The 15,191-nt window shown below is 38.7% G+C and overlaps 1 protein-coding gene across 1 annotated transcript; it reads right to left on the bottom strand.

The window, feature by feature from the left end:
• Positions 1 to 3,092: 3,092 nt before the first annotated feature.
• On the bottom strand, positions 3,093 to 13,301 carry LOC131301866 (putative clathrin assembly protein At2g01600). The gene is made up of 15 exons (XM_058328349.1): positions 12,975 to 13,301; positions 12,802 to 12,871; positions 12,590 to 12,687; positions 7,617 to 7,755; positions 7,339 to 7,466; positions 6,914 to 7,006; positions 6,738 to 6,788; positions 6,328 to 6,393; positions 6,163 to 6,228; positions 5,985 to 6,065; positions 5,806 to 5,886; positions 5,489 to 5,671; positions 4,795 to 4,870; positions 4,598 to 4,719; positions 3,093 to 3,728 (listed from the first exon to the last, which is right to left on the bottom strand). Exons 1-15 carry the CDS (start codon positions 13,062 to 13,064, stop codon positions 3,375 to 3,377), a joined length of 1,698 nt encoding a protein of 565 aa, XP_058184332.1. The 5' UTR covers positions 13,065 to 13,301; the 3' UTR covers positions 3,093 to 3,374.
• Positions 13,302 to 15,191: the final 1,890 nt, after the last annotated feature.

Genomic DNA, 15,191 nt, shown 5'->3' on the forward strand with positions numbered 1-15,191 from the left:
AATAGACAGAGCAGTAGATAGGAACCCTAGTTTACCCTCCTTTTGTCGAATAAAAGAATTCTTTATGATTTATGTTGTAATATTGAGTCAGACTCCATTTAATTTTCAATGAAATTGTCCATTTAACGTTCCCAAAATTCGGGGCGTTACAATTGCATTGTGAGCCATATTTTACACAAATATTATTAACTTTAAAAACATTTTACTTTTGATTATAGCATTGTGAATACTCTTATAAAAGCAAACAATTAAGCTCTGTTTGGAACTTACAGAAAGGAAAAGAAAATAAAAGAGAAGGAAAATGAGAGGAAAATAGGAGGCGGAATTTACTATTTAATGAACTTAAAATCTTTATTTTCTTCACTCTTTCTCTTTCAACCAAACAATAGGAGGGAAATTTTTTTTAATTGTCTTTTCTTTTCCTGTCTTTTCCCTAAGTTCCAAATAGAGCCTAAAAAGAGAGAGAAAACGAAAGAATGAGAAAGAAAAAGCAAAAGAGGGAATCGTCTTAAATGGGGAGCCCCATTGGAATGGTGGTGATTTCAGAGCGTTTGGAGTCAATTGGAGACATGTTTTAGGGTCCCCTTTACTTTTGCCCTCCCCCTATCCCTCTCTCAACTCAAAAAACACATTAAACAAAAGATAACAAAAAAATTCACCCGTGACCACCCTGTTCGGTTTGGATTTTGAGGGATGTTTTTTAAAATAATGAGTGGAAAGAGGTAGATGGAGAAATTTTTTTGAAAACCGTGTGCAAAAATTTTAAAACCCAAAACGATCAAGGTCTGCTCAGACCATGTGAAGAGATTTTGAGACAAAGTTGAGATTATTTTTCCTCAGGCTCATCCGCTCAGGCAAGTTAGCTAGCAAACCAAGATGCCATAAAATGATTTCGAAAAGATTGGATTTGTATTATCATTCACGTCCCCATGTTGAGATTATTTTCCTCTATGCTCGGGCCATGGATTAACTTGGGAGAAAAGGGAAATTTGTTGAAATGTAGCCATGTTATATCCATATTCATAATTTATGTGGGCATCTAAACCAAGAAAATGATCTTACCAAGAAAGAGAAAAAAAAAAAAAAAGCGTATTTCTCCGGTATATCATTCGCATTTTCTTTCATTTTCATTTTTTTTTTTTTACCGTAAATATAAGATCTAAACATAAGGGAGGGCTCAAAAAGTAAGGAACAAAAAGCTTTTTGTTATGTTTATAAGAAGAAACACAATGATTTTGGAACTTAAAAATCTCCAAGAATTAGGGCCACCTAATAATTAAAGAAAAAAAGATCATCGTGCAGGTATGTACGTGCTAACATGCACCAGCACATTTGTGCTAGATATAGCCCAGGCAGCTGGAAACCTCTACCAACCTTTACCCTCTTCCTTCATACGTGCTAGTCAACATCACTACCAAATTGAACCCTTTTTTTCCCGATAACTAAGGTGTCCCGATAACCAAGGTGTCTGAGTTCACTTACATACACATCGGCCAATCTAAAGGACCAATCCCACCGCTCACTTGCGAGGGTCTCAAGTAAAGCAAGAGTAAAGCTCATAATGGATTGGCCTCGAAGGAGTAGATAGCACTGTTTTGAACCTGAGACTTATGACTTCTAAGTCTCAAGTCTTGACCACTGTGCCAGGGTTCACCAAACATTGAACTTCCCTGATTATGGGAGCGAATATACAGAAAATACAAAGTACCATTTGGTTATGCAATTAAAACCAAAAGCAAAATATATAATGATAAGTCAACATTATGCCATCAAGCTCTTTACCAGCCTCTTTGGCAATGGAGGTGAGAAAAGAAAAGAGAGGGGAGTGGTCTCCATTATTAGTGAGAAAAGAGAAGAAAGGGTTGTAGTTTCTCACCCACCGAATCCACCCATCTAAATAATTGTGAGAAATCAAACTCTTTCCACATCTCCGGCGACTTCAACTCCATCTCTGGCGACCTCAACTCCATCTCCAACGACCTGAAACTCTCTGTTTCTCTCTTCTTCGGTGACCAAACGTCATCTCCGGCAACTGGAACTCCATCTCCGGCGTCTGGTCCAAAATCGAAGTGTTCAAAACTCAGTTTTGATCACAGAAGAAGCTTCTCCTTGACAAGACGAAGACAACGGTGCAAGTACGGCGACGATCCGACGAGAGGGTGGACCAAATGTGCTGCCGGAAGTTGTGGAGTGAGATCTACTCTCACCTACACTTCTCACTCACCTCACTCTCTCCCTTTCTCACGGAATCTCGCCACTTTTGGCGAGAAACGAAACTGGGGTGTAAGGGGGTTCCTGTCTCCCTCCTCCTCTCACCCTATCTCGCTTTTTGGGCCTTCCAAACAAGAGAGAAAATCCCTTCTCCCTCCATCCACCGTTCCAAACGAGTTGTAACCCCTCCCCCCCCGCCCCAAAAAAACAAGTACTCCGTATAAAAATTCTGAGAAGAATTGTGACAGTATGGCTACCCTGAGTTTTCCTTCTCTTATCTTATTGAAAAGCATTTGAAATCATGATTTGGATTGTTGATAACCCCAGTCAATAAGTAATCGACATCAAGGATAAATTTCTATCCAGCTGCTACCACGACGCAATACAACAGAGAAACTGTAGATAATTTTTGTTCAAGGCGGTTCCGGAAACATCTATAAAAACACCCCAAATCTCAATCTCATAATTTCCAATCAAATTTTTATGATTCGAATCGTTCAATGTGTGCAGAATGTGATTTTAAGGGCGTTCGTGAGAAATTATCAAAAAATATGACCGGAAAGTGCTTATTTTGAACAGTTTTTAATTGAACCATTCATCAAATCTGAGCTAAAAACTGCTCATATCAAGCCCTTCCCAGTCATTATTTTTGCTGATTTCTCGAGAACACCCTTAAAATCACGTTCTGATCATATTGAGCGGCTCAGATCATCAAAATTTGATTGAGAACTATGAGATTTTTTTAGATGTCCTCAGAACCGCACAGCAAAATTCATAAATACTCCGTATATATTCCTATTAGTAAATCCATAAAATATGTCGCTTTATCCAAAGCTAATATCATACACAACAAATTGAGATTAACCAAACATAATCAAGAATTACTAGAAAATATCTCACAATAAATTTGAAGGACAAGCAGACATCGTAGCAACAATAGATTGAACCATGATGCATATTAACTGCAAATCTCACATCAAACCATTGCGCAATAACTATTCTGTAACTATTCTTTTACAAGAAAACACATGATTCCAAGCTCCGAAATCATCTATGACAAAGCTGGAAATCAAAAAGCCACAATCTGCTTTTACTCGCTTTCAAACATACCAAAACCAACTGTGCCGCGTACATTACACTACTTGGGTACTTTTCACATGTATTTAAAGAAGACCTGTGCTCCCAAACGGATTATGTGATTGTTGTGGATGAACAGCATGGTTGGTAGGAAATGCTCCAAACCCGGCATCACCAAAGGGATTTTGTGGGCCCATCATCAAATGTTGCTGTTGCTGCGGATAGGAAGGTTGTTGGTACGGACCAAAGGGATTGTTATGCTGGTGAACCATGGCTGCCATTTGGACTGATGGAGGAGGGGCAACATTGTTTGAAAAGGAAAATGGATCCGCGACTTCGAATGGATTTGGGGCTGGCGTTCCATACATGGGCTGCTGAGAGGCTCTATACGCACCATCATCGTACAAACTGTTTAGGAGGAGCGAATCCATTCCACCAGCCTGCAATTCCAATAGTGAACACACATGTAATCTGAGATAGAGTTCTCTACATTTGTAAAGTGCTATCATAATCAAACACTTTAAACCACGAATGCGAGTGGGATACACACATTTTCTTTATAATTGTTGGTAGGGATCACCACACCACGATCCATGGCTTTTGGTCCGCAAACACTGAGCCTAGTAAGGTCTAGAATGTGGGCTCAAGTTTGCGAGCAGTCACTTTGTGCAACCAATACCAACGATTGCCTCATACCCAATCTACCCCTCATGGACATCACTTAATGAGTACCAGCAGGGTGTACCTTTTGTAACAAACATATTGGTAGTCTGCTAATTCCTAAGACAAGAAACAAAATACAAACATCACATGGCCTCATCAAAAATCATGAAAGCACCCATATTTGACACAAGGCCCTTGGGGGAAGGGTACAGGAAATGTGTATAGCATGTTTCGTTTTGACATGCACTGGCAAGCATGTTTTGTAATTGAAGTTTATTATGGTAATTAAACTACCTTATCATCTCAGAAGCAAGGATACTAATAATTGATATATCTAATAATTTCAAGGAATGCAAGAATTAAGATACAGCACTGGCGAAACTAATATATCCCCCTTCATACTGTATTTTTAGTCATTTCTAGTTAAGAATGTCCCAAATGTTTTTTTGTTTTGAAAATCAGAGCATTTGGTACTCCATTGTCGCAACATTCTAAGTTCACTATGAAAATACAGCCAATGCTTAGGTCATCATGTTTTAAGACTTACTAGAAAAAGAAAGTGGTAAGATATACTCATGACATGGCTAGAAACAAAGAATAATATAAATATAGCAGTGGAAAACTAAAAGCAAATATAAGGGCCTACCAATTGCCGCTCATTAACAGAGGAGATGTTGCTGCTAGGTGTGGTGACCAAGGCAAGTTCCCATCCAGTAGGATCCAGGTCTTTTGCTTGGAAACCACCAGAGTCAAGGGATGAAGTAGTACCTGGAGACATCTGACATTACTACCATTTAACACAGAATACTCCCAAACACAGATGTAATGGTGTATCTTGATTACCAGATGGAACAATGGCTAAAGCCATAGCATTGCTTTCCTCAATTGCAGATGCAGCAGCTGAGGTGACGGATAATCCCTGAAAACCCCAAAATAGAGAAGAATATATCACAAAAAGAGATTAAGAATTTCTGAAGCACAAGCACCTTGTAATAGGTCACCTACTGGTGTCAGACACTCCCAAATACGAGTGAATTATTTTACGTTTAAAAAAATTCCCATTTGGACACTGCAGGGACACTCCACATCAGGGGTGTCAAATGGAACAATAAGCTATAGTTAAAGACAATGAAAGTCTTTCTTCTTTCTTTCTTTCTTTCTTTCTTTCTTTTTTTTTCTGTGATAGGTGATGGTTGAAAAATTATAAACTAAATGGTACTTTTATGAAAATTTGCATCCACGGTAGATTATCGAATATACATTTTCCACGAACAATAAAGTGAATGGTACGATGACAAATTTTAATCATCTAACAACATCTGCTAATGAGCTTCCCGGTATTTTTTTAACGGTAAGAGCTGTGATAGTGTTTTTCATCGTTCATATTTGAACATCCAACATACACTAACGCGTTCCCAACATGTCATGTCCTCTATGTCCTAGTAATTTGCGCATCAAAGTTGGTGTCACATGTCCTTGTTGGCACATAATAAATATCAAATAACAAAACAAAAGCAACGAGTTCAGAGAATTTTACCAGCAGATCTCCAGTATCCAAGTTGGTGGGAGGAGGAGGTGGGGGAGGAGGAACATCAACATCCGATTCCGAGATAGCAACATCATCTACAGGCAAAGGTTTAGATTCATCAATGGATACTTCTTCTGTATCTTCAGGACCTTCTTCTGGTCTATATGTCAATAGGAGCCTTTCTGGATATTCCTGATAGAACAATAACGCACATACAAACTCAAAGTTGAACATCATCAGAATACTAAATAGTCATGCATGTCCAACAAAACTCAAGAAAGTACTTCTAGCATGAAAACAGGTCTGGGAAATATTATTGTACCGACCAATATGTCTCTGGGAGCAGGAACCATCCTTGGTGCCTCTCTTATATACTCTTCCATGGTTGCAAGAAAAGACTGTGGAGGCTGGAAAAGATGAACAAATGTCAAGTAGGCGCAAACAACAGCATTGAGAAATAAAATAGAACCACCTATGCCTTATATTCCAGTCAGAGCTTCATCACCTCTCTTAAAACAGGAAACTGGAAATTCCGAGCTAGTTCAAGACCTTTGCAAACTTCATAGAAATCAGAAAGGTTTCCAGCCTGAATGAAACACCAATCTTCGTAGAATTACAACCCCAAATCTGATTGTTTAAAGAGTAGATGATTTAATAAGATTTAAAAAATTAATGCAAATCACCTGTTGGCCAGCGCGTTTATATACATCAAGGGCTTTGATTGCTTCATGTCTTGGCATCTCAAAAAACTGAAGAAGAGAAAACATTATTTCAAAAAGAAATCAACTGTGTAAACTGACACATAGCACTTTCTAAAAGTATCTTGCAGGAAAATGAAGGCAACTCACCTTATCAATCAGATTGATAATCCCATCATTAATTGCACAGTATATCTTAAAACTCTCTTTGAGTACCTGGAGAAAGATATATTAGACAAGCACGTTATGACAAAGGGGTTGGCAATTGTGTGACCAAAACAATTAACCAAATATATATGAGAAGCCCTAAAAAATCCAACTTCAGCCACAATTCCAATCTTATAAGTGTTCGCTTAACTAAGAAAGGCCCAAGTTCTCGTCTTTTTCTTCAAATGAATTCATTATTACTACAATGACTAGCAAATTAATTTTTACATGGTTTGACAGACCTAATGCTTAGTTATCTACTCTGCATGGTCTTTGGGATATCCTTCAATATCATTTCAGTAACATCTACTTCTAAACTCCGTTGTGATTCGAAAAAGTTAAACAAAACATACCAAAGCCAGGGCATACTGTATAACGTAATTGCCGACTGCTGCTCCTTCAGGCTGCAAAAATGAAATACCTAATTTCATCAGATTTTATCATAAAAAATTTCAAAATATCCACATGTGCATCATCTTTGAAATTGAAACGGATATGCAACTAAATAATGAGGTTTCAGAAAGAGTACCCTGCATCCAACGAGTCGATATAGCAGCTGCTGCAAAGCAGGTAACTGATCCAACAATTCTTCACTGTCCAGCTCCCTAGTTCTGCTGTAGCCCTATGAGCAGAGAGAGAGATGGGGATTGGAAAATGTCAGCTAACATAACTAGACCAACACAATTAACCAACACTCACCAAGAACCAAAATCATCCCCCAAAATTAATGTTCAGTTAAAATTCATAATGTAAAAGAAACACACGTAATATCGGAGAGACTTTAAAATGGAATCTGATTACAAAAAAAGCACAATCTCAAGAAATACAGTACAGAACCAAATCAAGAGTTTTAATTGTCCTACTTATCATTTCTGTCCCAATTTACACAGAATCCTTAAATCTCTCCAGTCTCCAATCCCCTTAAGTAGATATGATGATTCATCTGATGCATACCTTCTCCGGCCCTTGGCCAGGTCTAGGGAGACGCTCGGCTTCAATGTCATATTTCAGAATCCTAAAGCATTCAAGTCGTTCTTCCAAGAACAGTGAATAGGTACGCACCCAGGCAGAGCAATCCCAAGCTGCAGGAAGGAAAAACAACTTCAACAAAACATCCAAAAGCACAAAAATTGCATCCACAGTAGAAAAACTATATGACAGCTCATGTCAGCAAGATACGACCCAGCAGGCAGCAGCAATTGAAATAACAAGAAACAGGTCCTAAAACTAACCAATGGGGCTTGTATCATCTTTGAAATTGGATAATTGGAGAATATGCCCTCTTTGTTGGAAATTCAGAAGTTCTTCTCTAAATGTAGGATCCCCCTCCCTCAATGTCCTATGGACAACTATTAGTGTCTTCAATGCCACCTGCTCATAAAGAGAAAGAAAATAATCAAAAAAAATTGTATATATGAATCTGAGTTACTGAAGGATAATTATGAGCTATATTTTTTGCTACTGTAACCATCAACTGTCACTAAGTAACTGTTATCTACCTTCATCACAAAGTTCCGTTCATGAAGAGTAGATTTGCAACATGGATCCGGCATTTTCAAGGGGCATATTAGACTATATAGATGACATAGGCACGAGAAAATACAAAAATGGCAACATAAAGGATAAACTGTAGATGAACAGCATTCAATAGGGTCCTCAAATTGTGTTTAACAAATGGTCTTCTATGAACAAGTAATGTTTTTAAACCACCAAAAAAAAACACACACAAAAGCAATGGAGTTACTTCAAAGTAAATAAGATAAAGTGAGTCAACGGAAAGCGGCTATGAAATCCTCAACTTCTAGGAGTGTATTATCAAACCAAGAGAAGCCTAGCACACACACCAGCTTTATACCAATATGCTTGACAAACATTACAGCCATGATATTTACCCAAAAAAAAAAAACATTACAGCCATGATCTAAGAAAAGAAAATTCCGTCTCAGAACAACCTAGTCCCCTATCGTTCAAAATTTGGATTCAATATGAGAGGTATCTAATAAGGCATACTAGATTCCTCTCTGATCAAATCCATCACCCTTTTTGTCTATTTCTTCCCCTTTCCTTCACTGAAAAAATGTTAGAACCCTAAGTCTAGTGTCTCTTATCCCAAATCCTTTCTTTTACAACAATTCTCATTGAAACCGATTCTTATGAATTCTTTCTCTTCTAACTTAGATCGGAAACAAACCCTTCCTCAAGGTAAACGCTCTTGCATGGTCAACGGCCAAATAAGTGCTTACATGGACTTCTTATAGTGCAAAAGTACATATTATTAGGTTATGGCCTGGGACAAAATGAAATTCAAACAATTAGGAACCACATAAGGATTCATGAGTGTTCTAAAAGTGGCTAGGCGCTAGTCAAGCAGCCGGGCACAGCCTAGTGCCAAGGCCAATTAATGGGGGATTAATCAGTGCCCAGAGATTAGTTGTTTTTATACATAAATATTCTCCACCTCCTCCCCGAGTTTGGAATAAGTGGAACATAAGTAGAACAAAACATTACATAACATCCAAAGTGTGAACATTAATCAGTCATCCATCTATCCATCCATCAAAATCAAACTTTATATTATACCCTATATAGGTTATAGAGACATGGAAACGACGTACTCCCATATAAATAGTCAATACATAATGCAAAGGTTAATGTTCATTGTCCAAAACAAATGAAACCAAGTAGTACCAAATAACTAGTCAATTACAAAGTTCAATGCTCAAAGTTCAAAACCAAATAAAACTAACTAGTATGAAATTACTAGTCAATTACTCCTCTTCATTGCCATATCCCTCCAAAAAACCCTTGTAGTATATTACCATAACAGCTAATCCCCTTAAATTTGAAAAATCATGTATTTAACCCCGATTAATCCCACCTAGCCGCCTAATTATCCGATTAATCCCGCCTAGCCGCCTAATTCGCCGCTTAGCCGCCTAATTCTGCCCAGCCGATTAGTCGCCGACTAATCCCACCTCGCCGCCTAATCCCCCCAAACCACCCAACCGATTAGTCGCCAACTAATCCCGTCTAGTGGCCAACTAATCGTCCCGACGCCTAATTCAAAGCTTAAGCCCATAGTGTCAAGGTGACCAGGCACCACCATAGGTTGAGCATTGACAAATGAGTTAAAATGCAAAGATAAAACTATCCCAATTTTTAGACCACTGGGATTCATGAACGGCTCATTGACAATGAGATGAGTTAAACTACAGAGATAAAACCATAACATAGGTTGACCTCCCCCCCCTCCCCTGCCCAACAACAACAACAACAACAAAAAAGGTTTAGCTTTTGCATACGTTAACATATAAAGAATACTGTACGTTTACAAATTCTGTTGAAGAACTATCACTCTCATGGATAAAAAAGATTTACTTGAATTAAGAAGAAGTAGAACAAACACCTATTCGAGTGTAAATTTGAACCTAAATCTCATCTTTCTACAATTGTCCCACCATTTTCGAAATTCCCACGTACACATCTTCCCCACCACTTCACAAAATCAAGAACCAAATGTCAACTCTACAAGGAAGATAAGAGCGATGAAACCACGAAAAACGCTGGAAAAGTTAATGTAGTACAAACATAGCACAAAGCCACAAACTAATTAACATAATTTGGTTTCTCCATTGCATCCACAAAAGATTTACCTTCGGCTGAGAGGATAATGGCTACTTATACGGTTATACCATTTTCATGAAGAAGTCATTTTTGCCACCTATGGAGCACGGGTACGGGTACGGGAAACGGCAAAACCTCAAAAAAGTAGGGTACGGTGGGGGTACAGCGAATAGATATATATAATTTATTATTATTTTTATGTGTTTTTTTATCTTTAAATGTCAAAAAAAATATTTTATATCACTTAAATTGCAAAACATTCAAAAGATAATCCAGTTGTAGTCCAATAAACAATTAATAGGCCCAGAGCCTAATTTAATGAAGGAGCCCAAACCCATAAACACTTCTTCTATGGAATAGAAAAGCCCACAAACCCATAACTAAATGAAAGCCCAATAAGTAGACAAACCCAACAAAACTAGTCAAGCCCTACAAGTTTGCTTCTTCCTTTTCTTCTTGCGTCTGTTGCAGCAGCTGCTGTAGCTGTCCAGATTGAACACAAGCTGCTGCATCAAGACTGGTATCTCTCTCTCTCTCTCTCTCTCTCTCTCTCTCTCTCTCTCTCTCTCTCTCTCTCTCTCTCTCTCTCTCTCTCTCTCTCTCCCCCCTTCTTCTTCTTCTTCTTCTTCTTCTTCTACTCGGTGAGATCAGATCTGCAAAGTACCCAAGGTGTACCCGTGAAGTACCCAAGGCGTACCGACGGAGTACCCTTGCCGTACCCAAAGATACCAAAAGTACCCGGTATGATTTTGCCGTACCCGTACCCGGTACGGCAAGGTTTCTGGCATACCCGTGCTTCCCAGTTTGCCACTCTGCTCACTAGCTAATTAAGGACATCTTTCTAGTCCACCTAATCTATCTATCTATTCTCATATATAAAGGGAGAGCACCACTTTGGTGTCTCCCCTGTCATGTTTTTTAATTTCCAAAACTGCCCACAAAAGATAAAAAGATTCACACACAATTGAAGTTATAGAGGACTTAATTGTAAGGGCATAATAGACATAATAGACAAACGAACACCAAATAACCACCCAACTTAATAACTACCCACCCAATGAACCAACGTCAGTTTCCCTCCCACTGCAACTTCTCCCCTATCACAAAATCTACTTCATTTCCCTTTGTTTCACCCCCGAACATTACCTGTAACCATCTTCCTCCATACACTTTGCACCATTGCACACTTTCGACGCACAAGCTCGGTGATTCCTGTTGCACTATGATCCACCGACACGGACACGGACACGGACACCGAAACCGACACCGGGACACGGGAATTCTAAAAAAATGGGGACACGGACACGGCGGGGGACACGCCACGTGTATATATATTTATTTATTTATATATATAAATAATTAATTAATTATAGTTTAGCACCCAGAAATTTTAAAAAAATATAATTTGGCCCCAAATTTTTAAAAAAAATTACAGTTTGACCCCCAAATTTTTCAAAAATTACAGTTTGGCCCCCAAAAATTTAAAAAAATTACAGTTTGACCCCTGCCGTGTCCCCATCGGTGTCCCCGCCGTGTCCCCAGCGGTGTCCCGCCGTGTCCCCAGCCGTGTCCCCCTCAAAATTTAATATTAAAATATGGGACACGCCACGTGGCGTGTCCCGTACGTATCTCCGAGGTGTCCCGCGGTGTCCCCGTGTCCTGACACTGCGATACTTCGACCTTTAGAGGTGTCGGTGCTTCATAGCTGTTGCATCAAGCCTTTTGTGTTCATCATCCTCCTTTGTGCAACTTTGTAAGTCCACATGATGCCCTCATGTAGAGTTTTAACTTTACATTCTTCCTCATCCCATCGGACCAAACGATATCTAACATTTATATGTTATTAGATGCCAGGACACACGCGATGCGTGTGCAAGTCAAATTTTGTTAAAATTTGATGGAACAAGCAATAAGCAGGGAGTTTAACTTGCAGGGCCTCTAGTTTTGTCCATGTGGGATATACTAGTTGGTTATACCTCAATCAATATTAGTGGTGTGCAGTAACCAGACAAGAGGCTGCATTAGCAAGGGAGGGCCTTCATTGCGGAGCAACCAACGGTCATTACACTAGACCCAAAGATGGTAAAAGAAGTAAAACTAAGTATCATAAGTACATGGCACCCATTGTTCAATTAGTATTTGGAAACCAGAGTCGGCCAGCAAGGCTGGATCATAGCAATAATGTTACAACATAGGTTAAAAAAACTTAATAAGCAGTATACATGTGAAGGAGTTCGACTTGCAAATCATGTGTGTACAATATCATTCAACCAAACCATGTACATAACCTAAAAGTCAAGAATCTAAGTCTCAAATATTGGACACCTGATTAAGAGAGAGAAAAGAACTTTCTCTCGAGTAATCTATGCCCGGCCACGTTCCGAAAACTGTTTTTCACCACCCACACAATCACAATTGATCAGATCCATAGCTATAGTTGAGAATAAAAAAAAAAACCACAATAGCAAAAGTAAACAACAGTGAGTAGCAAACCACAGTTCATTTCCATAGTAACAAACCAAAATCCAACAAAATTGGGGGAAATGTGCAAATTGAATCCCAAAAGACAAGGATTCCGTACCGTCCAATTATGGGTCTTGGCCAATCGCCTCGCGAGGGCGTGGATGCAGTACGCGACGTCGGCTCGAGGCCGAATCGCTGACGTGGCAGCCAAAATTTCTGAAAACAGAAAAGCCCCTAAAATTAGGGAAGAAATCCCACACACACGGACACCAAAATCCACAAATCCTATTGATAGAGAATTAGATCTGCGAATTTAAAATAAAAACTCACTCCTGAGGTGCCTCTCTTTGGGCGGACACTCAACGTGGTTCGTGGCTTTAACGATCGCAACGTCCACATCCTAATTACAGAACAATCCATCAAAATTAACAAAATTAACCTAACGCAATCAAGTCCATATAGATAAAACATTTGATGTGTGTGTATATATATAGAGAGAGGACCTTGAAATCGGAATTGATTTGGGCGAGGCCGACTTTGGTCTGGTCTTTGAGGGCACCGTATGCCTTGCGCCAAGACTGTAGCGTTCCCATCTTCTTCTTCTTCTCGTCCAATAATATTACTCCGTTACCGTTGCGATCGCCCCGTTTCTCTCTCTGGCAACGAGAGATTCTCTCTCTCTCTCTCTCTCTCTCTCAATACTTGGCAGAAGAAATGGCTCCTTTTACTATTTTGGCTCTCTTTCCCTCTCTCTCTCTCTCTCTCTTTGAAAGGCTCTCTCTCTCTTGAGGGAGGCTTTTTCCCCGGCCTCGTTGGCATTTGACGGCCCCAGTTCGGTTCTGTGTGTCGTATGAGTATTTAATTTTCTGAGTATTTTTTTATAACCGAGGGTTCGGGATGGCTAACGCATACCTCAACAAATTTGAGATATTACTAGCAGGGGCTACATTTGAAGTTGGAGCAAGTGCTATGTATGGACCGATGCCAAAGAATGTGATAGCACGGAGACCTTATGAGGGGAACCCTACTATGGGAATCGACGGTGCACAGACTGGCACGCAAGGCCCACTTCGGATTCTGTATGGATAATCTGAATCGTTCAATAATTTTGAAATAAATTTGGATGGCTCCACAAAAAATAAGCTCAACCGGATAAGTGTAGGTATTTAATCCAATCTTCCAATTTTTCATTCAGATATATAAGTGTAGGTACTTAATCCCATCTTCCAATTTTTCATTCAGATATCTAAATGAAAAATTTGGAAGATGGGATTAAGTACCTACACTTATCCGGTTGAGCTTATTTAATCTGAATGATAAATTGGAAGATTGGATTAAGCGCTTATTTAATCTGAATGATAAATTGGAAGATTGGATTAAGCACTGAATAAAATAAGCTCAACCGGATAAGTGTAGGTTCTTAATCCAATCTTCCAATTTTTCATTCAGATTTTGAAAGAAAAATTGGAAGATTGGATTAGGCACCGGATAGATAAGTGTAAGTACTTAATCCAATCTTCCTGAATGAAAAATTGGACGATTGGATTAAGCATCTACACTTATCCGGTTGAGCTAATTTTTCACAAGGGCACTCAAAAAATTATTCTAGAATTATTGAACGGCTTGGATTATACGTGTGGGACCCGAAGTGGTCCCCACGTGCCAGTCTGTGCACCGTCGGTTTCCATATGGTCGGTGCTTTTAGCATTTTGGTTATGAAGGAGCAAACCCTTAAGTCTCGGGACTTAGACCACTGGGCAAACCGCTTGAGGTAATTTTTTTTTTTTTAAGGGAAATTTATAGAAATGGTCCTCCTAATTTCACCCGAGTCTCATTTTCGTCCTCCAAATATCAATTGCAACTCTTTTGACCTTCAAGTTTGTTTTTCGTACCAAGTTGGTCCAATTGATAACATCATTCAACCAAACTGGATGAAAAAAATCAGATTGAGGGCAAACGTTATCAATTGGACCAACTTGGTACAAACTGCAACGTCCAAACTGCCATCAATCTGATTTTTTCCATCCAATTTGGCTAACAAAAGATATCAATTGGACCAATTTGGTACAAAAACCAAACTTGAAGGTCAAAAGAGTTGTAATTGATACTTGAAGGACGAAAATGAGACTCGGGTGAAACTAGAAGGACTATTTCTATAAATTTCCCTTTTTTTAAATATATGCTATGGATCTAACATTGTGGCTTTATATGTAATTCTCTGTAAATATTTTTCTTTACACATTGCAAAGATACTGTTCAGAAAAAAAAATGTAAACGGAAAAAGGGATAGCTGCAGTCAATTTTTTTTTTTAAAGTTTCCTAAATCTTTTGAGTTATATTTACATAGTGTTTTGATTCTATACATGAGAGAGATGACAACTAAATGAAAAACTATGTTAAGAAACACTAAAAAAAAAAAAACTACTCTCTTTTGTCTCGCAAAATTAGTCTACAACAAAATATGTATAATTTTTTAAATTAGAAAATGTAGTATTAAGTGCTCAATTATTAATATTTCTCACAATACAATACACGTAGCAGCATATACAGTTTTATAAATACACAATAAATTCATTTGATTTGATCACTAAGCTATCGATACTCAATCGACTTGAATTTTTGTAGGGTTATTGCTTGCATTGCGTCTGGTTCAGATCGGGACAAGACTCGAATGAACGGGACAATAGTAACCCTGAGTCCACTGATGGGAAGAGTAACTT

This window comes from Rhododendron vialii, chromosome 9a (genome assembly GCF_030253575.1).
Source record: "Rhododendron vialii isolate Sample 1 chromosome 9a, ASM3025357v1".
NCBI lineage: Eukaryota > Viridiplantae > Streptophyta > Magnoliopsida > Ericales > Ericaceae > Rhododendron > Rhododendron vialii.